This window comes from Dendrobates tinctorius, unplaced genomic scaffold (genome assembly GCF_039654945.1).
Source record: "Dendrobates tinctorius isolate UK_male_01 unplaced genomic scaffold, ASM3965494v1 ptg000342l, whole genome shotgun sequence".
NCBI classification, from domain to species: domain Eukaryota; kingdom Metazoa; phylum Chordata; class Amphibia; order Anura; family Dendrobatidae; genus Dendrobates; species Dendrobates tinctorius.
In genome coordinates this window covers 819093-843344 of record NW_027362008.1, presented here as the reverse complement: position 1 = coordinate 843344, position 24252 = coordinate 819093, and the positions used below count along the sequence as shown (strand labels likewise).

The following is a 24252-nucleotide window of genomic DNA, read 5'->3' as shown; positions in this document are numbered from 1 at the left end:
AATGTCCCAGCAGTCACCTCTCCGCTCATCACCCAGAATTCTCCAGTGCCCTCCTGTATAATGTCCCAGCAGTCACCTCTCCGCTCATCACCCAGAATCCTCCAGTGCCGTCCTGTATAATGTCCCAGCAGTCACCTCTCCGCTCATCACCCAGAATCCTCCAGTGCCCTCCTGTATAATGTCCCAGCAGTCACCTCTCCGCTCATCACCCAGAATCCTCCAGTGCCCTCCTGTATAATGTCCCAGCAGTCACCTCTCCCCTCATCACCCAGAATCCTCCAGTGCCCTCCTGTATAATGTCCCAGCAGTCACCTCTCCCCTCATCACCCAGAATCCTCCAGTGCCCTCCTGTATAATGTCCCAGCAGTCACCTCTCCGCTCATCACTCAGAATCCTCCAGTGCCATCCTGTATAATGTCCCAGCAGTCACCTCTCCGCTCATCACTCAGAATCCTCCAGTGCCCTCCTGTATAATGTCTCAGCAGTCACCTCTCCGCTCATCACCCAGAATCCTCCAGTGCCGTCCTGTATAATGTCCCAGCAGTCTCCTCTCCGCTCATCACCCAGAATTCTCCAGTGCCGTCCTGTATAATGTCTCAGCAGTCACCTCTCCGCTCATCACCCAGAATCCTCCAGTGCCGTCCTGTATAATGTCCCAGCAGTCACCTCTCCGCTCATCACCCAGAATCCTCCAGTGCTGTATAATGTCCCAGCAGTCACCTCTCCGCTCATCACCCAGAATCCTCCAGTGCTGTCCTGTATAATGTCTCAGCAGTCACCTCTCCGCTCATCACCCAGAATCCTCCAGTGCCGTCCTGTATAATGTCCCAGCAGTCACCTCTCCGCTCATCACCCAGAATCCTCCAGTGCCGTCCTGTATAATTTCTCAGCAGTCACCTCTCCCCTCATCACCCAGAATCCTCCAGTGCCGTCCTGTATAATGTCCCAGCAGTCTCCTCTCCGCTCATCACCCAGAATCCTCCAGTGCCGTCCTGTATAATGTCTCAGCAGTCACCTCTCCCCTCATCACCCAGAATCCTCCAGTGCCGTCCTGTATAATGTCACAGCAGTCTCCTCTCCTCTCATCACCCAGAATCCTCCAGTGCCGTCCTGTATAATGTCCCAGCAGTCTCCTCTCCGCTCATCACCCAGAATCCTCCAGTGCTGTATAATGTCCCAGCAGTCTCCTCTCCTCTCATCACCCAGAATCCTCCAGTGCTGTCCTGTATAATGTCTCAGCAGTCACCTCTCCGCTCATCACCCAGAATCCTCCAGTGCCGTCCTGTATAATGTCCCAGCAGTCACCTCTCCGCTCATCACCCAGAATCCTCCAGTGCCGTCCTGTATAATGTCTCAGCAGTCACCTCTCCCCTCATCACCCAGAATCCTCCAGTGCCGTCCTGTATAATGTCTCAGCAGTCACCTCTCCGCTCATCACCCAGAATCCTCCAGTGCCGTCCTGTATAATGTCCCAGCAGTCACCTCTCCGCTCATCACCCAGAATCCTCCAGTGCTGTATAATGTCCCAGCAGTCTCCTCTCCTCTCATCACCCAGAATCCTCCAGTGCTGTCCTGTATAATGTCTCAGCAGTCACCTCTCCGCTCATCACCCAGAATCCTCCAGTGCCGTCCTGTATAATGTCCCAGCAGTCACCTCTCCGCTCATCACCCAGAATCCTCCAGTGCCGTCCTGTATAATTTCTCAGCAGTCACCTCTCCCCTCATCACCCAGAATCCTCCAGTGCCGTCCTGTATAATGTCCCAGCAGTCTCCTCTCCGCTCATCACCCAGAATCCTCCAGTGCCGTCCTGTATAATGTCTCAGCAGTCACCTCTCCCCTCATCACCCAGAATCCTCCAGTGCCGTCCTGTATAATGTCACAGCAGTCTCCTCTCCTCTCATCACCCAGAATCCTCCAGTGCCGTCCTGTATAATGTCCCAGCAGTCTCCTCTCCGCTCATCACCCAGAATCCTCCAGTGCCGTTCTGTATAATGTCTCAGCAGTCACCTCTCCGCTCATCACCCAGAATCCTCCAGTGCCGTCCTGTATAATGTCCCAGCAGTCACCTCTCCCCTCATCACCCAGAATCCTCCAGTGCCGTCCTGTATAATGTCCCAGCAGTCACCTCTCCGCTCATCACCCAGAATCCTCCAGTGCCGTCCTGTATAATGTCTCAGCAGTCACCTCTCCCCTCATCACCCAGAATCCTCTAGTGCCGTCCTGTATAATGTCCCAGCAGTCACCTCTCCTCTCATCACCCAGAATCCTCCAGTGCTGTCCTGTATAATGTCCCAGCAGTCACCTCTCCGCTCATCACCCAGAATCCTCCAGTGCCATCCTGTATAATGTCCCAGCAGTCTCCTCTCCGCTCATCACCCAGAATCCTCCAGTGCCGTCCTGTATAATGTCTCAGCAGTCACCTCTCCGCTCATCACCCAGAATCCTCCAGTGCCGTCCTGTATAATATCTCAGCAGTCACCTCTCCGCTCATCACCCAGAATCCTCCAGTGCCGTCCTGTATAATGTCCCAGCAGTCACCTCTCCGCTCATCACCCAGAATCCTCCAGTGCCGTCCTGTATAATCTCCCAGCACTCACCTCTCCGCTCAACACCCAGAATCCTCCAGTGCCGTCCTGTATAATGTCCCAGCAGTCTCCTCTCCTCTCATCACCCAGAATCCTCTAGTGCCGTCCTGTATAATCTCCCAGCAGTCACCTCTCCGCTCATCATCCAGAATCCTCCAGTGACGTCCTGTATAATGTCCCAGGAGTCACCTCTCCGCTCATCACCCAGAATCCTCCAGTGCCGTCCTGTATAATGTCCCAGCAGTCACCTCTCCGCTCATCACCCAGAATCCTCCAGTGCCGTCCAGTATAATGTCCCAGCAGTCTCCACTACGCTCATCACCCAGAATCCTCCAGTGCCCTCCTGTATAATGTCCCAGCAGTCACCTCTCCTCTCATCACCCAGAATCCTCCAGTGCCGTCCTGTATAATGTCCCAGCAGTCACCTCTCTGCTCATCACCCAGAATCCTCCAGTGCCCTCCTGTATAATGTCCCAGCAGTCACCTCTCCGCTCATCACCCAGAATCCTCCAGTCCTGTATAATGTCCCAGCAGTCACCTCTCCGCTCATCACCCAGAATCCTCCAGTGCCGTCCAGTATAATGTCAAAGCAGTCACCTCTCCGCTCATCACCCAGAATCCTCCAGTCCTGTATAATGTCCCAGCAGTCACCTCTCTGCTCATCACCCAGAATCCTCCAGTGCAGTCCTGTATAATGTCCCAGCAGTCACCTCTCCGCTCATCACCCAGAATCCTCCAGTGCCGTCCTGTATAATGTCCCAGCAGTCACCTCTCCTCTCATCACCCAGAATCCTCCAGTGCCGTCCTGTATAATGTCCCAGCAGTCACCTCTCTGCTCATCACCCAGAATCCTCCAGTGCCCTCCTGTATAATGTCCCAGCAGTCTCCTCTCCGCTCATCACCCAGAATTCTCCAGTGCCGTCCTGTATAATGTCTCAGCAGTCACCTCTCCGCTCATCACCCAGAATCCTCCAGTGCCGTCCTGTATAATGTCCCAGCAGTCACCTCTCCGCTCATCACCCAGAATCCTCCAGTGCTGTATAATGTCCCAGCAGTCACCTCTCCGCTCATCACCCAGAATCCTCCAGTGCCGTCCTGTATAATGTCTCAGCAGTCACCTCTCCGCTCATCACCCAGAATCCTCCAGTGCCGTCCTGTATAATGTCCCAGCAGTCACCTCTCCGCTCATCACCCAGAATCCTCCAGTGCCGTCCTGTATAATTTCTCAGCAGTCACCTCTCCCCTCATCACCCAGAATCCTCCAGTGCCGTCCTGTATAATGTCCCAGCAGTCTCCTCTCCGCTCATCACCCAGAATCCTCCAGTGCCGTCCTGTATAATGTCTCAGCAGTCACCTCTCCCCTCATCACCCAGAATCCTCCAGTGCCGTCCTGTATAATGTCACAGCAGTCTCCTCTCCTCTCATCACCCAGAATCCTCCAGTGCCGTCCTGTATAATGTCCCAGCAGTCTCCTCTCCGCTCATCACCCAGAATCCTCCAGTGCCGTTCTGTATAATGTCTCAGCAGTCACCTCTCCGCTCATCACCCAGAATCCTCCAGTGCCGTCCTGTATAATGTCCCAGCAGTCACCTCTCCCCTCATCACCCAGAATCCTCCAGTGCCGTCCTGTATAATGTCCCAGCAGTCACCTCTCCGCTCATCACCCAGAATCCTCCAGTGCCGTCCTGTATAATGTCTCAGCAGTCACCTCTCCCCTCATCACCCAGAATCCTCTAGTGCCGTCCTGTATAATGTCCCAGCAGTCACCTCTCCTCTCATCACCCAGAATCCTCCAGTGCTGTCCTGTATAATGTCCCAGCAGTCACCTCTCCGCTCATCACCCAGAATCCTCCAGTGCCATCCTGTATAATGTCCCAGCAGTCTCCTCTCCGCTCATCACCCAGAATCCTCCAGTGCCGTCCTGTATAATGTCTCAGCAGTCACCTCTCCGCTCATCACCCAGAATCCTCCAGTGCCGTCCTGTATAATATCTCAGCAGTCACCTCTCCGCTCATCACCCAGAATCCTCCAGTGCCGTCCTGTATAATGTCCCAGCAGTCACCTCTCCGCTCATCACCCAGAATCCTCCAGTGCCGTCCTGTATAATCTCCCAGCACTCACCTCTCCGCTCAACACCCAGAATCCTCCAGTGCCGTCCTGTATAATGTCCCAGCAGTCTCCTCTCCTCTCATCACCCAGAATCCTCTAGTGCCGTCCTGTATAATCTCCCAGCAGTCACCTCTCCGCTCATCATCCAGAATCCTCCAGTGACGTCCTGTATAATGTCCCAGGAGTCACCTCTCCGCTCATCACCCAGAATCCTCCAGTGCCGTCCTGTATAATGTCCCAGCAGTCACCTCTCCGCTCATCACCCAGAATCCTCCAGTGCCGTCCAGTATAATGTCCCAGCAGTCTCCACTACGCTCATCACCCAGAATCCTCCAGTGCCCTCCTGTATAATGTCCCAGCAGTCACCTCTCCTCTCATCACCCAGAATCCTCCAGTGCCGTCCTGTATAATGTCCCAGCAGTCACCTCTCTGCTCATCACCCAGAATCCTCCAGTGCAGTCCTGCATAATGTCCCAGCAGTCACCTCTCTGCTCATCACCCAGAATCCTCCAGTGCCCTCCTGTATAATGTCCCAGCAGTCACCTCTCCTCTCATCACCCAGAATCCTCCAGTGCCCTCCTGTATAATGTCCCAGCAGTCACCTCTCCTCTCATCACCCAGAATCCTCCAGTGCCGTCCTGTATAATGTCCCAGCAGTCACCTCTCTGCTCATCACCCAGAATCCTCCAGTGCCCTCCTGTATAATGTCCCAGCAGTCACCTCTCCGCTCATCACCCAGAATCCTCCAGTCCTGTATAATGTCCCAGCAGTCACCTCTCCGCTCATCACCCAGAATCCTCCAGTGCCGTCCAGTATAATGTCAAAGCAGTCACCTCTCCGCTCATCACCCAGAATCCTCCAGTCCTGTATAATGTCCCAGCAGTCACCTCTCTGCTCATCACCCAGAATCCTCCAGTGCAGTCCTGTATAATGTCCCAGCAGTCACCTCTCCGCTCATCACCCAGAATCCTCCAGTGCCGTCCTGTATAATGTCCCAGCAGTCACCTCTCCTCTCATCACCCAGAATCCTCCAGTGCCGTCCTGTATAATGTCCCAGCAGTCACCTCTCTGCTCATCACCCAGAATCCTCCAGTGCCCTCCTGTATAATGTCCCAGCAGTCACCTCTCCGCTCATCACCCAGAATCCTCCAGTGCAGTCCTGTATAATGTCCCAGCAGTCACCTCTCCGCTCATCACCCAGAATCCTCCAGTGCCGTCCTGTATAATGTCCCAGCAGTCACCTCTCCTCTCATCACCCAGAATCCTCCAGTGCCGTCCTGTATAATGTCCCAGCAGTCACCTCTCCGCTCATCACCCAGAATCCTCCAGTGCCGTCCTGTATAATGTCCCAGCAGTCACCTCTCCGCTCATCACCCAGAATCCTCCAGTGCCGTCCTGTATAATGTCCCAGCAGTCACCTCTCCGCTCATCACCCAGAATCCTCCAGTGCCCTCCTGTATAATGTCCCAGCAGTCACCTCTCCCCTCATCACCCAGAATCCTCCAGTGCCGTCCTGTATAATGTCCAAGCAGTGACCTCTCCGCTCATCACCCAGAATCCTCCAGTGCCCTCCTGTATAATGTCCCAGCAGTCACCTCTCCGCTCATCACCCAGAATCCTCCAGTGCCCTCCTGTATAATGTCCCAGCAGTCACCTCTCCGCTCATCACCCAGAATCCTCCAGTACCGTCCTGTATAATGTCCCAGCAGTCACCTCTCCGCTCATCACCCAGAATCCTCCAGTGCCATCCTGTATAATGTCCCAGCAGTCACCTCTCCTCTCATCACCCAGAATCCTCCAGTGCCGTCCTGTATAATGTCCCAGCAGTCACCTCTCCGCTCATCACCCAGAATCCTCCAGTGCCCTCCTGTATAATGTCCCAGCAGTCACCTCTCCGCTCATCACCCAGAATCCTCCAATGCCGTCCTGTATAATGTCCCAGCAGTCACCTCTCCGCTCATCACCCAGAATCCTCCAGTGCCGTCCTGTATAATGTCCCAGCAGTCACCTCTCTGCTCATCACCCAGAATCCTCCAGTGCAGTCCAGTATAATGTCCCAGCAGTCACCTCTCCGCTCATCACCCAGAATCCTCCAGTACCGTCCTGTATAATGTCCCAGCAGTCACCTCTCCTCTCATCACCCAGAATCCTCCAGTCCTGTATAATGTCCCAGCAGTCACCTCTCCTCTCATCACCCAGAATCCTCCAGTGCAGTCCTGTATAATGTCCCAGCAGTCCTCTCTCCGCTCATCACCCAGAATCCTCCAGTGCCGTCCTGTATAATGTCCCAGCAGTCACCTCTCCGCTCATCACCCAGAATCCTCCAGTACCGTCCTGTATAATGTCCCAGCAGTCACCTCTCCTCTCATCACCCAGAATCCTCCAGTCCTGTATAATGTCCCAGCAGTCACCTCTCCGCTCATCACCCAGAATCCTCCAGTGCCGTCCTGTATAATGTCCCAGCAGTCATCTCTCCGCTCATCACCCAGAATCCTCCAGTGCCGTCCTGTATAATGTCCCAGCAGTCACCTCTCCGCTCATCACCCAGAATCCTCCAGTGCCCTCCTGTATAATGTCCCAGCAGTCACCTCTCCGCTCATCACCCAGAATCCTCCAGTGCCGTCCTGTATAATGTCCTAGCAGTCACCTCTCCGCTCATCACCCAGAATCCTCCAGTGCCCTCCTGTATAATGTCCCAGCAGTCACCTCTCCGCTCATCACCCAGAATCCTCCAGTGCCGTCCTGTATAATGTCCCAGCAGTCACCTCTCCGCTCATCACCCAGAATCCTCCAGAGCCGTCCTGTATAATGTCCCAGCAGTCTCCTCTCCGCTCATCACCCAGAATCCTCCAGTGCCCTCCTGTATAATGTCCCAGCAGTCACCTCTCCGCTCATCACCCAGAATCCTCCAGTGCCGTCCTGTATAATGTCCCAGCAGTCTCCTCTCCGCTCATCACCCAGAATCCTCCAGTGCCGTCCTGTATAATGTCCCAGCAGTCACCTCTCCGCTCATCACCCAGAATCCTCCAGTGCAGTCCTGTATAATGTCCCAGCAGTCACCTCTCCGCTCATCACCCAGAATCCTCCAGTGCTGTCCTGTATAATGTCCCAGCAGTCTCCTCTCCGATCATCACCCAGAATCCTCCTGTGCTCTCCTGTATAATGTCGCAGCAGTCACCTCTCCGCTCATTACCCAGAATCCTCCAGTGCCGTCCTGTATAATGTCCCAGCAGTCACCTCTCCGCTCATCACCCAGAATCCTCCAGTGCCGTCCTGTATAATGTCCCAGCAGTCACCTCTCCGCTCATCTCCCAGAATCCTCCAGTGCCGTCCTGTATAATGTCCCAGCAGTCACCTCTCCGCTCATCACCCAGAATCCTCCAGTGTTCTCCTGTATAATGTCCCAGCAGTCACCTCTCCGCTCATCACCCAGAATCCTCCAGTGCTCTCCTGTATAATGTCCCAGCAGTCACCTCTCCGCTCATCACCCAGAATCCTCCAGTGCCGTCCTGTATAATGTCCCAGCAGTCACCTCTCCGCTCATCACCCAGAATCCTCCAGTGCCGTCCTGTATAATGTCCCAGCAGTCACCTCTCCCCTCATCACCCAGAGTCCTCCAGTGCCGTCCTGTATAATGTCCCAGCAGTCACCTCTAAGCTCATCACCCAGAATCCTCCAGTGCCGTCCTGTATAATGTTCCAGCAGTCACCTCTCCGCTCATCACCCAGAATCCTCCAGTGCCGTCCTGTATAATGTCCCAGAAGTCACCTCTCCCCTCATCACCCAGAATCCTCCAGTGCCCTCCTGTATAATGTCCCAGCAGTCACCTCTCCGCTCATCACCCAGAATCCTCCAGTACCCTCCTGTATAATGTCCCAGCAGTCACCTCTCCGCTCATCACCCAGAATCCTCCAGTGCCGTCCTGTATAATGTCCCAGCAGTCACCTCTCCTCTCATCACCCAGAATCCTCCAGTGCCGTCCTGTATAATGTCCCAGCAGTCACCTCTCCGCTCATCACCCAGAATTCTCCAGTGCAGTCCTGTATAATGTCCCAGCAGTCACCTCTCCGCTCATCACCCAGAATCCTCCAGTACCGTCCTGTATAATGTCCCAGCAGTCACCTCTCCTCTCATCACCCAGAATCCTCCAGTCCTGTATAATGTCCCAGCAGTCACCTCTCCTCTCATCACCCAGAATCCTCCAGTGCAGTCCTGTATAATCTCCCAGCAGTCATCTCTCCGCTCATCACCCAGAATCCTCCAGTGCCGTCCTGTATAATGTCCCAGCAGTCACCTCTCCGCTCATCACCCAGAATCCTCCAGTGCCCTCCTGTATAATGTCCCAGCAGTCACCTCTCCGCTCATCACCCAGAATCCTCCAGTGCCGTCCTGTATAATGTCCTAGCAGTCACCTCTCCGCTCATCACCCAGAATCCTCCAGTGCCCTCCTGTATAATGTCCCAGCAGTCACCTCTCCGCTCATCACCCAGAATCCTCCAGTGCCGTCCTGTATAATGTCCCAGCAGTCACCTCTCCGCTCATCACCCAGAATCCTCCAGAGCCGTCCTGTATAATGTCCCAGCAGTCTCCTCTCCGCTCATCACCCAGAATCCTCCAGTGCCCTCCTGTATAATGTCCCAGCAGTCACCTCTCCGCTCATCACCCAGAATCCTCCAGTGCCGTCCTGTATAATGTCCCAGCAGTCACCTCTCCGCTCATCTCCCAGAATCCTCCAGTGCCGTCCTGTATAATGTCCCAGCAGTCACCTCTCCGCTCATCACCCAGAATCCTCCAGTGCTGTATAATGTCCCAGCAGTCACCTCTCCTCTCATCACCCAGAATCCTCCAGTGCAGTCCTGTATAATCTCCCAGCAGTCATCTCTCCGCTCATCACCCAGAATCCTCCAGTGCCGTCCTGTATAATGTCCCAGCAGTCACCTCTCCTCTCATCACCCAGAATCCTCCAGTCCTGTATAATGTCCCAGCAGTCACCTCTCCTCTCATCACCCAGAATCCTCCAGTGCAGTCCTGTATAATCTCCCAGCAGTCATCTCTCCGCTCATCACCCAGAATCCTCCAGTGCCGTCCTGTATAATGTCCCAGCAGTCACCTCTCCGCTCATCTCCCAGAATCCTCCAGTGCTCTCCTGTATAATGTCCCAGCAGTCACCTCTCCGCTCATCACCCAGAATCCTCCAGTGCTCTCCTGTATAATGTCCCAGCAGTCACCTCTCCGCTCATCACCCAGAATCCTCCAGTGCCGTCCTGTATAATGTCCCAGCAGTCACCTCTCCCCTCATCACCCAGAGTCCTCCAGTGCCGTCCTGTATAATGTCCCAGCAGTCACCTCTCCGCTCATCACCCAGAATCCTCCAGTGCCGTCCTGTATAATGTTCCAGCAGTCACCTCTCCGCTCATCACCCAGAATCCTCCAGTGCCGTCCTGTATAATGTCCCAGCAGTCACCTCTCCGCTCATCACCCAGAATCCTCCAGTGCAGTCCGGTATAATGTCCCAGCAGTCACCTCTCCGCTCATCACCCAGAATCCTCCAGTGCCGTCCTGTATAATGTCCCAGCAGTCTCCTCTCCGCTCATCACCCAGAATCCTCCAGTGCCGTCCTGTATAATGTCCCAGCAGTCACCTCTCCGCTCATCACCCAGAATCCTCCAGTGCCGTCCTGTATAATGTCCCAGCAGTCACCTCTCCGCTCATCACTCAGAATCCTCCAGTGCCGTCCTGTATAATGTCCCAGAAGTCACCTCTCCGCTCATCACTCAGAATCCTCCAGTGCCCTCCTGTATAATGTCCCAGCAGTCACCTCTCCGCTCATCACCCAGAATCCTCCAGTGCCGTCCTGTATAATGTCCCAGCAGTCACCTCTCCGCTCATCACCCAGAATCCTCCAGTGCCGTCCTGTATAATGTCCCAGCAGTCACCTCTCCGCTCATCACTCAGAATCCTCCAGTGCCGTCCTGTATAATGTCCCAGCAGTCACCTCTCCGCTCATCACTCAGAATCCTCCAGTGCCCTCCTGTATAATGTCCCAGCAGTCACCTCTCCGCTCATCACTCAGAATCCTCCAGTGCCCTCCTGTATAATGTCCCAGCAGTCACCTCTCCGCTCATCACCCAGAATCCTCCAGTGCCGTCCTGTATAATGTCCCAGCAGTCACCTCTCCTCTCATCACCCAGAATCCTCCAGTGCCCTCCTGTATAATGTCCCAGCAGTCACCTCTCCGCTCATCACCCAGAATCCTCCAGTGCCGTCCTGTATAATGTCAAAGACAGTCACCTCTCCGCTCATCACCCAGAATCCTCCAGTGCCCTCCTGTATAATATCCCAGCAGTCACCTCTCCGCTCATCACCCAGAATCCTCCAGTGCCCTCCTGTATAATGTCCCAGCAGTCTCCTCTCCGCTCATCACCCAGAATCCTCCAGTGCCGTCCTGTATAATGTCCCAGCAGTCTCCTCTCCGCTCATCACCCAGAATCCTCCAGTGCCCTCCTGTATAATGTCCCAGCAGTCACCTCTCCGCTCATCACCCAGAATCCTCCAGTGCCGTCCTGTATAATGTCCCAGCAGTCTCCTCTCCTCTCATCACCCAGAATCCTCCAGTGCCCTCCTGTATAATGTCCCAGCAGTCACCTCTCCGCTCATCACCCAGAATCCTCCAGTGCCGTCCTGTATAATGTCAAAGACAGTCACCTCTCCGCTCATCACCCAGAATCCTCCAGTGCCCTCCTGTATAATATCCCAGCAGTCACCTCTCCGCTCATCACCCAGAATCCTCCAGTGCCCTCCTGTATAATGTCCCAGCAGTCTCCTCTCCGCTCATCACCCAGAATCCTCCAGTGCCGTCCTGTATAATGTCCCAGCAGTCACCTCTCCTCTCATCACCCAGAATCCTCCAGTGCCGTCCTGTATAATGTCCCAGCAGTCACCTCTCCGCTCATCACCCAGAATCCTCCAGTGCCCTCCTGTATAATGTCCCAGCAGTCACCTCTCCGCTCATCACCCAGAATCCTCCAGTGCCCTCCTGTATAATGTCCCAGCAGTCACCTCTCCGCTCATCACCCAGAATCCTCCAGTGCCGTCCTGTATAATGTCCCAGCAGTCACCTCTCCTCTCATCACCCAGAATCCTCCAGTGCCCTCCTGTATAATGTCCCAGCAGTCACCTCTCCGCTCATCACCCAGAATCCTCCAGTGCCGTCCTGTATAATGTCCCAGCAGTCACCTCTCCGCTCATCACCCAGAATCATCCAGTGCCCTCCTGTATAATATCCCAGCAGTCACCTCTCCGCTCATCACCCAGAATCCTCCAGTGCCCTCCTGTATAATGTCCCAGCAGTCTCCTCTCCGCTCATCACCCAGAATCCTCCAGTGCCGTCCTGTATAATGTCCCAGCAGTCTCCTCTCCGCTCATCACCCAGAATCCTCCAGTGCCGTCCTGTATAATGTCCCAGCAGTCACCTCTCCGCTCATCACCCAGAATCCTCCAGTGCCCTCCTGTATAATGTCCCAGCAGTCACCTCTCCGCTCATCACCCAGAATCCTCAAGTGCCGTCCTGTATAATGTCCCAGCAGTCACCTCTCCGCTCATCACCCAGAATCCTCCAGTGCCGTCCTGTATAATGTCCCAGCAGTCACCTCTCCGCTCATCACCCAGAATCCTCCAGTGCCGTCCTGTACAATGTCCCAGCAGTCACCTCTCCGCTCATCACCCAGAATCCTCCAGTGCCGTCCTGTATAATGTCCCAGCAGTCTCCTCTCCTCTCATCACCCAGAATCCTCCAGTTCCATCCTGTATAATGTCCCAGCAGTCACCTCTCCGCTCATCACCCAGAATCCTCCAGTGCTCTCCTGTATAAGGTCCCAGCAGTCACCTCTCCGCTCATCACCCAGAATCCTCCAGTGCTCTCCTGTATAATGTCCCAGCAGTCACCTCTCCGCTCATCACCCAGAATCCTCCAGTGCCGTCCTGTATAATGTCCCAGCAGTCACCTCTCCTCTCATCACCCAGAATCCTCCAGTGCCGTCCTGTATAATGTCCCAGCAGTCACCTCTCCACTCATCACCCAGAATCCTCCAGTGCCCTCCTGTATAATGTCCCAGCAGTCACCTCTCCTCTCATCACCCAGAATCCTCCAGTGCCGTCCTGTATAATGTCCCAGCAGTCTCCTCTCCGCTCATCACCCAGAATCCTCCAGTGCCGTCCTGTATAATGTCCCAGCAGTCACCTCTCCGCTCATCACCCAGAATCCTCCAGTGCCGTCCTGTATAATGTCCCAGCAGTCACCTCTCCGCTCATCACCCAGAATCCTCCAGTGCTCTCCTGTATAATGTCCCAGCAGTCACCTCTCCGCTCATCACCCAGAATCCTCCAGTGCTCTCCTGTATAATGTCCCAGCAGTCACCTCTCCGCTCATCACCCAGAATCCTCCAGTGCCGTCCTGTATAATGTCCCAGCAGTCACCTCTCCCCTCATCACCCAGAATCCTCCAGTGCCGTCCTGTATAATGTCCCAGCAGTCACCTCTCCGCTCATCACCCAGAATCCTCCAGTGCCGTCCTGTATAATGTCCCAGCAGTCACCTCTCCGCTCATCACCCAGAATCCTCCAGTGCCGTCCTGTATAATGTCCCAGCAGTAACCTCTCCACTCATCACCCAGAATCCTCCAGTGCCGTCCTGTATAATGTCCCAGCAGTCACCTCTCCTCTCATCACCCAGAATCCTCCAGTGCCGTCCTGTATAATGTCCCAGCAGTCTCCTCTCCGCTCATCACCCAGAATCCTCCAGTGCCGTCCTGTATAATGTCCCAGCAGTCACCTCTCCGCTCATCACCCAGAATCCTCCAGTGCCGTCCTGTATAATGTCCCAGCAGTCACCTCTCCGCTCATCACCCAGAATCCTCCAGTGCTCTCCTGTATAATGTCCCAGCAGTCACCTCTCCGCTCATCACCCAGAATCCTCCAGTGCTCTCCTGTATAATGTCCCAGCAGTCACCTCTCCGCTCATCACCCAGAATCCTCCAGTGCCGTCCTGTATAATGTCCCAGCAGTCACCTCTCCCCTCATCACCCAGAATCCTCCAGTGCCGTCCTGTATAATGTCCCAGCAGTCACCTCTCCGCTCATCACCCAGAATCCTCCAGTGCCGTCCTGTATAATGTCCCAGCAGTCACCTCTCCTCTCATCACCCAGAATCCTCCAGTGCCGTCCTGTATAATGTCCCAGCAGTCACCTCTCCGCTCATCACCCAGAATCCTCCAGTGCCGTCCTGTATAATGTCCCAGCAGTCACGTCTCCGCTCATCACCCAGAATCCTCCAGTGCCGTCCTGTATAATGTCCCAGCAGTAACCTCTCCGCTCATCACCCAGAATCCTCCAGTGCCGTCCTGTATAATGTCCCAGCAGTCACCTCTCCCCTCATCACCCAGAATCCTCCAGTGCCGTCCTGCATAATGTCCCAGCAGTCACCTCTCCGCTCATAACCCAGAATCCTCCAGTGCCCTCCTGTATAATGTTCCAGCAGTCACCTCTCCGCTCATCACCCAGAATCCTCCAGTGCCGTCCTGTATAATGTCCCAGCAGTCACCTCTCCCCTCATCACCCAGAATCCTCCAGTGCCGTCCTGTATAATGTCCCAGCAGTCACCTCTCCGCTCATCACCCAGAATCCTCCAGTGCTCTCCTGTATAATGTCCCAGCAGTCACCTCTCCCCTCATCACCCAGAATCCTCCAGTGCCGTCCTGTATAATGTCCCAGCAGTCACCTCTCCCCTCATCACCCAGAATCCTCCAGTGCCGTCCTGTATAATGTCCCAGCAGTCACCTCTCCGCTCATCACCCAGAATCCTCCAGTGCTCTCCTGTATAATGTCCCAGCAGTCACCTCTCCACTCATCACCCAGAATCCTCCAGAGCCGTCCTGTATAATGTCCCAGCAGTCACCTCTCCCCTCATCACCCAGAATCCTCCAGTGCCGTCCTGTATAATGTCCCAGCAGTCACCTCTCCGCTCATCACCCAGAATCCTCCAGTGCTCTCCTGTATAATGTCCCAGCAGTCACCTCTCCCCTCATCACCCAGAATCCTCCAGTGCCGTCCTGTATAATGTCCCAGCAGTCACCTCTCCGCTCATCACCCAGAATCCTCCAGAGCCGTCCTGTATAATGTCCCAGCAGTCACCTCTCCCCTCATCACCCAGAATCCTCCAGTGCCGTCCTGTATAATGTCCCAGCAGTCACCTCTCCGCTCATCACCCAGAATCCTCCAGTGCCGTCCTGTATAATGTCCCAGCAGTCACCTCTCCCCTCATCACCCAGAATCCTCCAGTGCCGTCCTGTATAATGTCCCAGCAGTCACCTCTCCGCTCATCACCCAGAATCCTCCAGTGCCGTCCTGTACAATGTCCCAGCAGTCACCTCTCCGCTCATCACCCAGAATCCTCCAGTGCCGTCCTGTATAATGTCCCAGCAGTCTCCTCTCCTCTCATCACCCAGAATCCTCCAGTGCCGTCCTGTATAATGTCCCAGCAGTCACCTCTCCGCTCATCACCCAGAATCCTCCAGTGCCGTCCTGTATGTCCCAGCAGTCACCTCTCCCCTCATCACCCAGAATCCTCCAGTGCTCTCCTGTATAATGTCCCAGCAGTCACCTCTCCACTCATCACCCAGAATCCTCCAGTGCCGTCCTGTATAATGTCCCAGCAGTCACCTCTCCCCTCATCACCTAGAATCCTCCAGTGCCGTCCTGTATAATGTCCCAGCAGTCACCTCTCCGCTCATCACCCAGAATCCTCCAGTGCTCTCCTGTATAATGTCCCAGCAGTCACCTCTCCTCTCATCACCCAGAATCCTCCAGTGCCGTCCTGTATAATGTCCCAGCAGTCACCTCTCCACTCATCACCCAGAATCCTCCACTGCCGTCCTGTATAATGTCCCAGCAGTCACCTCTCCCCTCATCACCCAGAATCCTCCAGTGCCGTCCTGTATAATGTCCCAGCAGTCACCTCTCCGCTCATCACCCAGAATCCTCCAGTGCCGTCCTGTATAATGTCCCAGCAGTCACCTCTCCGCTCATCACCCAGAATCCTCCACTGCCGTCCTGTATAATGTCCCAGCAGTCACCTCTCCCCTCATCACCCAGAATCCTCCAGTGCCGTCCTGTATAATGTCCCAGCAGTCACCTCTCCACTCATCACCCAGAATCCTCCAGTGCCGTCCTGTATAATGTCCCAGCAGTCACCTCTCCCCTCATCACCCAGAATCCTCCAGTGCCGTCCTGTATAATGTCCCAGCAGTCACCTCTCCGCTCATCACCCAGAATCCTTCAGTGCTCTCCTGTATAATGTCCCAGCAGTCACCTCTCCACTCATCACCCAGAAACCTCCAGTGCCCTCCTGTATAATGTCCCAGCAGTCACCTCTCCACTCATCACCCAGAATCCTCCACTGCCGTCCTGTATAATGTCCCAGCAGTCACCTCTCCCCTCATCACCCAGAATCCTCCAGTGCCGTCCTGTATAATGTCCCAGCAGTCACCTCTCCGCTCATCACCCAGAATCCTCCAGTGCTCTCCTGTATAATGTCCCAGCAGTCACCTCTCCGCTCATCACCCAGAATCCTCCAGTGCCGTCCTGTATAATGTCCCAGCAGTCACCTCTCCCCTCATCACCCAGAATCCTCCAGTGCCGTCCTGTATAATGTCCCAGCAGTCACCTCTCCCCTCATCACCCAGAATCCTCCAGTGCCGTCCTGTATAATGTCCCAGCAGTCACCTCTCCGCTCATCACCCAGAATCCTCCAGTGCCCTCCTGTATAATGTCCCAGCAGTCACCTCTCCGCTCATCACCCAGAATCCTCCAGTGCTCTCCTGTATAATGTCCCAGCAGTCACCTCTCCGCTCATCACCCAGAATCCTCCAGTGCTCTCCTGTATAATGTCCCAGCAGTCACCTCTCCACTCATCACCCAGAATCCTCCAGAGCCGTCCTGTATAATGTCCCAGCAGTCACCTCTCCCCTCATCACCCAGAATCCTCCAGTGCCGTCCTGTATAATGTCCCAGCAGTCACCTCTCCGCTCATCACCCAGAATCCTCCAGTGCTCTCCTGTATAATGTCCCAGCAGTCACCTCTCCACTCATCACCCAGAATCCTCCAGTGCCCTCCTGTATAATGTCCCAGCAGTCACCTCTCCCCTCATCACCCAGAATCCTCCAGTGCCGTCCTGTATAATGTCCCAGCAGTCACCTCTCCGCTCATCACCCAGAATCCTCCAGTGCCGTCCTGTATAATGTCCCAGCAGTCACCTCTCCCCTCATCACCCAGAATCCTCCAGTGCCGTCCTGTATAATGTCCCAGCAGTCACCTCTCCCCTCATCACCCAGAATCCTCCAGTGCCCTCCTGTATAATGTCCCAGCAGTCACCTCTCCCCTCATCACCCAGAATCCTCCAGTGCCCTCCTGTATAATGTCCCAGCAGTCACCTCTCCCCTCATCACCCAGAATCCTCCAGTGCTCTCCTGTATAATGTCCCAGCAGTCACCTCTCCACTCATCACCCAGAATCCTCCAGTGCCCTCCTGTATAATGTCCCAGCAGTCACCTCTGCCCTCATCACCCAGAATCCTCCAGTGCCGTCCTGTATAATGTCCCAGCAGTCACCTCTCCCCTCATCACCCAGAATCCTCCAGTGCCGTCCTGTATAATGTCCCAGCAGTCACCTCTCCCCTCATCACCCAGAATCCTCCAGTGCCGTCCTGTATAATGTCCCAGCAGTCACCTCTCCGCTCATCACCCAGAATCCTCCAGTGCTCTCCTGTATAATGTCCCAGCAGTCACCTCTCCGCTCATCACCCAGAATCCTCCAGTGCCGTCCTGTATAATGTCCCAGCAGTCACCTCTCCCCTCATCACCCAGAATCCTCCAGTGCCGTCCTGTATAATGTCCCAGCAGTCACCTCTCCGCTCATCACCCAGAATCCTCCAGTGCCGTCCTGTATAATGTCCCAGCAGTCACCTCTCCTCTCATCACCCAGAATCCTCCAGTGCCGTCCTGTATAATGTCCCAGCAGTCACCTCTCCTCTCATCACCCAGAATCCTCCAGTGCCGTCCTGTATAATGTCCCAGCAGTCACCTCTCCTCTCATCACCCAGAATCCTCCAGTGCCGTCCTGTATAATATCCCAGCAGTCACCTCTCCGCTCATCACCCAGAATCCTCCAGTGCCGTCCTGTATAATGTCCCAGCAGTCACCTCTCCCCTCATCACCCAGAATCCTCCAGTGCCGTCCTGTATAATGTCCCAGCAGTCACCTCTCCTCTCATCACCCAGAATCCTCCAGTGCTCTCCTGTATAATGTCCAAGCAGTCACCTCTCCGCTCATCACCCAGAATCCTCCAGTGCCGTCCTGTATAATGTCCCAGCAGTCACCTCTCCGCTCATCACCCAGAATCCTCCAGTGCCGTCCTGTATAATGTCCCAGCAGTCACCTCTCCCCTCATCACCCAGAATCCTCCAGTGCCGTCCTGTATAATGTCCCAGCAGTCACCTCTCCTCTCATCACCCAGAATCCTCCAGTGCCGTCCTGCATAATGTCCCAGCAGTCACCTCTCCGCTCATCACCCAGAATCCTCCAGTGCCGTCCTGTATAATGTCCCAGCAGTCACCTCTCCCCTCATCACCCAGAATCCTCCAGTGCCGTCCTGTATAATGTCCCAGCAGTCACCTCTCCTCTCATCACCCAGAATCCTCCAGTGCCGTCCTGCATAATGTCCCAGCAGTCTCCTCTCCCCTCATCACCCAGAATCCTCCAGTGCCGTCCTGTATAATGTCCCAGCAGTCACCTCTCCCCTCATCACCCAGAATCCTCCAGTGCCGTCCTGTATAATGTCCCAGCAGTCACCTCTCCGCTCATCACCCAGAATCCTCCAGTGCCGTCCTGTATAATGTCCCAGCAGTCACCTCTCCGCTCATCACCCAGAATCCTCCAGTGCCGTCCTGTATAATGTCCCAGCAGTCACCTCTCCGCTCATCACCCAGAATCCTCCAGTGCCCTCCTGTATAATGTTCCAGCAGTCACCTCTCCGCTCATCACCCAGAATCCTCCAGTGCCGTCCTGTATAATGTCCCAGCAGTCACCTCTCCGCTTATCACCCAGAATCCTCCAGTGCCGTCCTGTATAATGTCCCAGCAGTCACCTCTCCGCTCATCACCCAGAATCCTCCAGTCCTGTATAATGTCCCAGCAGTCACCTCTCCGCTCAGCAGCTCGATCATCTTGTTGCTGAGCTCCAGGATCTTCTTGTTCCTCTCATGTATCGGGGAGTGCGGGGGAGGCTCTGTGATGGGGCCCGGGCTCCGCCCTCCTGACTCTTGGAGATGGATGATGGGAGTCACACAGTCCCCCGGTGTCTTCCTCACTATTGTGTAATCCTGTGTATGGAGAGAGACACTTAGGGAGAAGAATTCCTTCCCGACCCCAGATCTGACAATCAGTGGAAATCCCGGGATCAATAACCGTCTCCAGTAATCTGGGGCCATAATCGGGAATATTATTACACTCCGGACAGACATCCCGGCCCCTCTACAGCTCTTATAGGGAATCCCCATGACAACTCCTCCGGGCAGAGAGCTCCACAGAATCCCTGCTCTTACAGTAAAGAATCCTTCTCTCCTATTCTGGATTTCCTCTTCCCGGTGTCGGACTCGTCACATCACACAATAAAGCTGATAGAAATGTAGAGGAGTTACCTCTCCGCTCAGCAGGGAGATGATCTCCAGGGCGCAGTGGAATAATCTCCTGGTGGTCTCATTCCTGTCCTCGTCCATCCTCGGGGGTCATTCAGGAGGAGGGATGAGCACTGGATCAGCTGGAGGGATCTCGTCCTGACGGCGTCTTCATGATGAAGGAGAAGATGGAAAATATAAGAGACAATATAATGTGAGATCCAGAATGCACATCTATTTATTTATAAGGCTAGATGAAGCCATTGTGAGGCCAAAACGTGCTGATATTTATGGACGAATAAAGTAATAAAAAAGGAGGACGTCTGCTGCTCTAGTTTCTAGTTTTCTGTCATTCATTCTGAAGTGGATATGACAATGTGACTAAAGCACTGATCACATCTACTAGACGTCACCGACCACGACCGATGGATCCTGTAACTAAGGCTCCGATCACATCTACAAGACGTCACCGACCACGACCGATGGATCCTGTAACTAAGGCTCCGATCACATCTACAAGACGTGACCGACCACGACCGATGGATCCTGTAACTAAGGCTCCGATCACATCTACAAGACGTGACCGACCACGACCGATGGGTCCTGTAATTAAGGCTCCGATCACATCTACAAGACGACACCGACCACGACCGATGGATCATGTAACTAAGGCTCCGATCACATCTACAAGACGACACCGACCACGACCGATGGATCCTGTAATTAAGGCACCGATCACATCTACAAGACGTCACCGACCACGACCGATGGATCCTGTAACTAAGGCTCCGATCACATCTACAAGACGTCACCGACCACGACCGATGGATCCTGTAACTAAGGCTCCGATCACATCTACAAGACGACACCGACCACGACCGATGGATCATGTAACTAAGGCTCCGATCACATCTACAAGACGTCACCGACCACGACCGATGGATCCTGTAATTAAGGCACCGATCACATCTACAAGACGTCACCGACCACGACCGATGGATCCTGTAACTAAGGCTCCGATCACATCTACAAGACGTCACCGACCACGACCGACGGATCCTGTAATTAAGGCTCCGATCACATCTACAAGACGTCACCGACCACGACCGATGGATCCTGTAATTAAGGCTCCGATCACATCTACAAGACGTCACCGACCACGACCGATGGATCCTGTAACTAAGGCTCCGATCACATCTACAAGACGTCACCGACCACGACCGACGGATCCTGTAATTAAGGCTCCGATCACATCTACAAGACGTCACCGACCACGACCGATGGATCCTGTAATTAAGGCTCCGATCACATCTACAAGACGTCACCGACCACGACCGATGGATCCTGTAACTAAGGCTCCGATCACATCTACAAGACGTCACCGACCACGTCCGATGGATCCTGTAACTAAGGCTCCGATCACATCTACAAGACGTCACCGACCACGACCGATGGATCCTGTAACTAAGGCTCCGATCACATCTACAAGACGTCACCGACCACGACCGACGGATCCTGTAACTAAGGCTCCGATCACATCTACAAGACGTCACCGACCACGACCGATGGATCCTGTAACTAAGGCTCCGATCACATCTACAAGACGTCACCGACCACGACCGATGGATCCTGTAACTAAGGCTCCGATCACATCTACAAGACGTCACCGACCACGACCGATGGATCCTGTAACTAAGGCTCCGATCACATCTACAAGACGTCACCGACCACGACCGATGGATCCTGTAACTAAGGCTCCGATCACATCTACAAGACGTCAGTGATGACGGATCCTGTCCCGCGGTCTCTGGCTCCTCACCTCGGTGCTGCCGTCGCTCAGGTGCTGGGACACGCTCAGTACTGTGCTGGCTCCCGCAGTTCTCTGGAGATTCGTTGATATTTAGGAGAAGATGAGATTTTGGGAGAGTCTAAATCCAAGTCGGCTAAAGGACCTGTGGTGACGTCATGGCCATGTGACCAGAAGGGGCGGTGCATCTTCCTCCATACAGCAGAGAGGAGGAAGCTGTGGGTGTCATAGCGGGACATTTTGTTCGGGATTTGGAGTGTTTTGGGGGTAACAAGTCAAGTAAGTGGATGTTCATGCACGAGCAGGGAGTCTGCCTGGGGAGAAGAGGGTGATGTTGCACATGTAGAACTGCGTGCTGGTAGTCTTCATGGGGAAGTGGTGTAGGTTGCATGGGACTGCGTGCTAGGGCTCTGCCTAGGGAAGGGGGTGCGCTGCCGCTGTAACCAAGGTCGCACCTTTAATGGGATTCCGTAATGCTGTAGATCAGCCCCCGATGTAACCTGAAAGATAAGAAAACCAAGTTAGATTATACTCACTGGGGAGGCGGTGGGTGTCGCGGTCCGGCGCCTCCCATCTTCATGCGATGACGTCCTCCTTCTTACTTCTGCTGCGGCTCCTGCGCAGGCGTGCTATATCTGACCTGTTGAGGGCAGAGTAAAGTACTGCAGTGCGCAGGCGCTGGGAAAGGTCACAGAGGTCCGGCGCCTGCGCACTGCAGTACTTTACTCTGCCCTCAACAGGTCAGATATAGCACGCCTGCGCAGGAGCCGCAGCAGAAGTAAGAAGGAGGACGTTATTGCATGAAGATGGGAGGCGCCGGACCGCAATACCCATTGGACCGAATCCCGGGGTGAGTATAATATAACTCATTTTTCTTCTTTCATTTTACATCGGGGGCTGATCTACAGCATTACAGAACGCTGTAGATCAGCCCCTGATGGCGGTGGACGCAGCTTATGGGCCAACAATGGGGCGACAGATTCCCTTTAAGGCTAGGGTTCCCCTGTTTTGGTCGCTGTGATGTGGTCGTGGGCTCCATACAGTCTGATCAGAATGTGAAGTAATCGCCTCATGTTCAGGTTGTACATTTTAGCTGATGGGCATTAGATCACGGTGTGAATATTGGGAGGGGGCGGCCGTGTCAGGATTTTTCTTAAATGTCTTTGTTTTCTTCTAGGTGTTGGGGGGTTTCCTCCATCTTCTCTCGCCGGGCCCTCCACAGTGGAGACCTCTTTGGATGCCATTTCATCATGTGTCCTCTCTCCACCAAGTGCAGCGCTGGAGCCTCCACCATCCGGGTTCTCCCACAATAGCTGTGACCCAGCGCCCCTCCGATGTCCAATAGAGGAGTCTGAGATCTCCGATATTCCCCTCTTCCCACGGCTTGCTAGGGTGGGTCCTGTGGGGGTCTAACACCTTTTCATTTCCTTTGTCCAGTATTTCTCACCTTTACCGTATTTGCCTTCGACCCTCTCTGATTCAATGAGAAATGAATTTTGTGTTAAGTACCTCAGTACAATTTGTGCAGCTAAAGAACAGGGGACTTTGGTACAAAATGTGTTTTATTTTGTTTTTTGTCATTAATCTCTAATGTGCCTTAACCCCTTTCCTACATTAGACGTACTATTCCGTCCATGGGACCTAAGTCCCAAGGACGGAATAGTACATCTAACGCGATCAGCAGCACTCACGGGGGGAGCGCCGCTGATCGCAGCCGGGTGTTAGCTGATTATCACAGCTGACACCCGGCACCTGGTGTCAGGGGCAGTCACGGACGGACCCCAGCACATTAACCCCTGGCACACTGCGATCAAACATGATCACAGTGTACCGGGGACAGTGGAAAGAAGCGCGCAAGGAGGGGGCTCCCTCCATGCTTCCCTGAGACCCCCGGAGCGACGCGATGTGCTGCGTCGCTCCGAGGGTCCTCCTCCCTGCAGGCCCCCAGATCCGATATGGCCGCGGGGGCCTGCAGGGAGGCGGCTTCCTGAGTGCCAGCAGGCATGGAGGAAGCCTGCAGCAGTGCCTGTCACATCGCTGATCTGACAAAGTGCTGTCCATACTGTCAAATCAGTGATCGGACACATGAGTGATGCCCCCCCCCCCGGGACAATGTAAGGGAAAAAAAAGTGTAAAAATAATTTATAAAAAATCGCTAAATAAAAAAAGATATTCCCTAATAAATTCATTATTTTGAAAAAAAAAACAATAAAAGTACATATATTTAGCATTGCCGCGTCTGTAACGACCCGCCCTATAAAACTGTCCCACTAGTTAACCCCTTTAGTCAACCCCTTAAAAAAAAAACCAAAGCAAACAACAATGCTTTACAATCATACCGCTGAACAAAAAGTGTAATAACGCACGATAAAAAAACGGCTATAAATATACATGGTACCACTGAAAACGTCATCTTGTCCCGCAAAAAACGAGCCGCCACACAGCATCATCAGCGAAAAAATAAAAAAGTTATAGCTCGCAGAATAAAGCGATGCAAAAATAATTATTTTTTATATAAAATAGTTTTCATTGCATAAAACAGACAAAACATAAAAAAGACAAATGAGGTATCTCTGTAACCGTACTGACCCGAAGAATAAAACCGCTTTATCAGTTTTACCGCACGCGGAACGGTGTAAACGCACCCCCCCAAAAGAAATTCATGAAACGCTGGTTTTTGTTCATTCTGCGTCCCAAAAAGCGAAATAAAAAGTGATCAAAAGATGTCACGTGCCCGAAAATGGTACCAATAAAAACGTCAACTCGTCCCGCAAAACATAAGACCTCACATGACTCGGTGGGTCAAAATACGGAAAAATTATAGCTCACAATATGTGGTGATGCATAAACTATTTTTACAATAAAAAGTGTTTTTTAGCGTGTGACAGCTGCCAAACATAAAAACCGCCATAAATAGTAAATCAAACCCCCCGTTATCACCCCCTTAGTTAGGGAAAAATAATAAAATAAAAAAAATGTATTTACATTTTCCTGCTAGGGCTGAGATTAGGGTTAGGGTGTGTTGGG

General features: G+C 53.6%; 1 protein-coding gene and 1 long non-coding RNA gene across 3 annotated transcripts in view; one reads left to right on the top strand and one right to left on the bottom strand.

Moving 5' to 3' along the window:
* Positions 1-21375, bottom strand: part of LOC141074932 (uncharacterized) — a 94330-nt gene extending 72955 nt beyond the window's left edge. For both annotated transcript variants that reach the window (XM_073562257.1, XM_073562258.1), the window contains exons 1-3: positions 21238-21375; positions 19443-19587; positions 18945-19124 (exon numbers count right to left, since the gene is read on the bottom strand). In XM_073562257.1, the coding sequence (XP_073418358.1) occupies positions 18945-19124; positions 19443-19520 (258 nt within the window). In that variant the 5' untranslated portion in view covers positions 19521-19587; positions 21238-21375. The remainder of the gene's footprint in view (positions 1-18944; positions 19125-19442; positions 19588-21237) is intronic.
* Positions 21376-21379: 4 nt separating this feature from the next.
* LOC141074956 (uncharacterized) lies at positions 21380-23458 on the top strand. Its single transcript, XR_012227244.1, has 2 exons — positions 21380-21504; positions 22403-23458. It is a non-coding gene; the product is annotated as an uncharacterized lncRNA (long non-coding RNA).
* Positions 23459-24252: the final 794 nt, after the last annotated feature.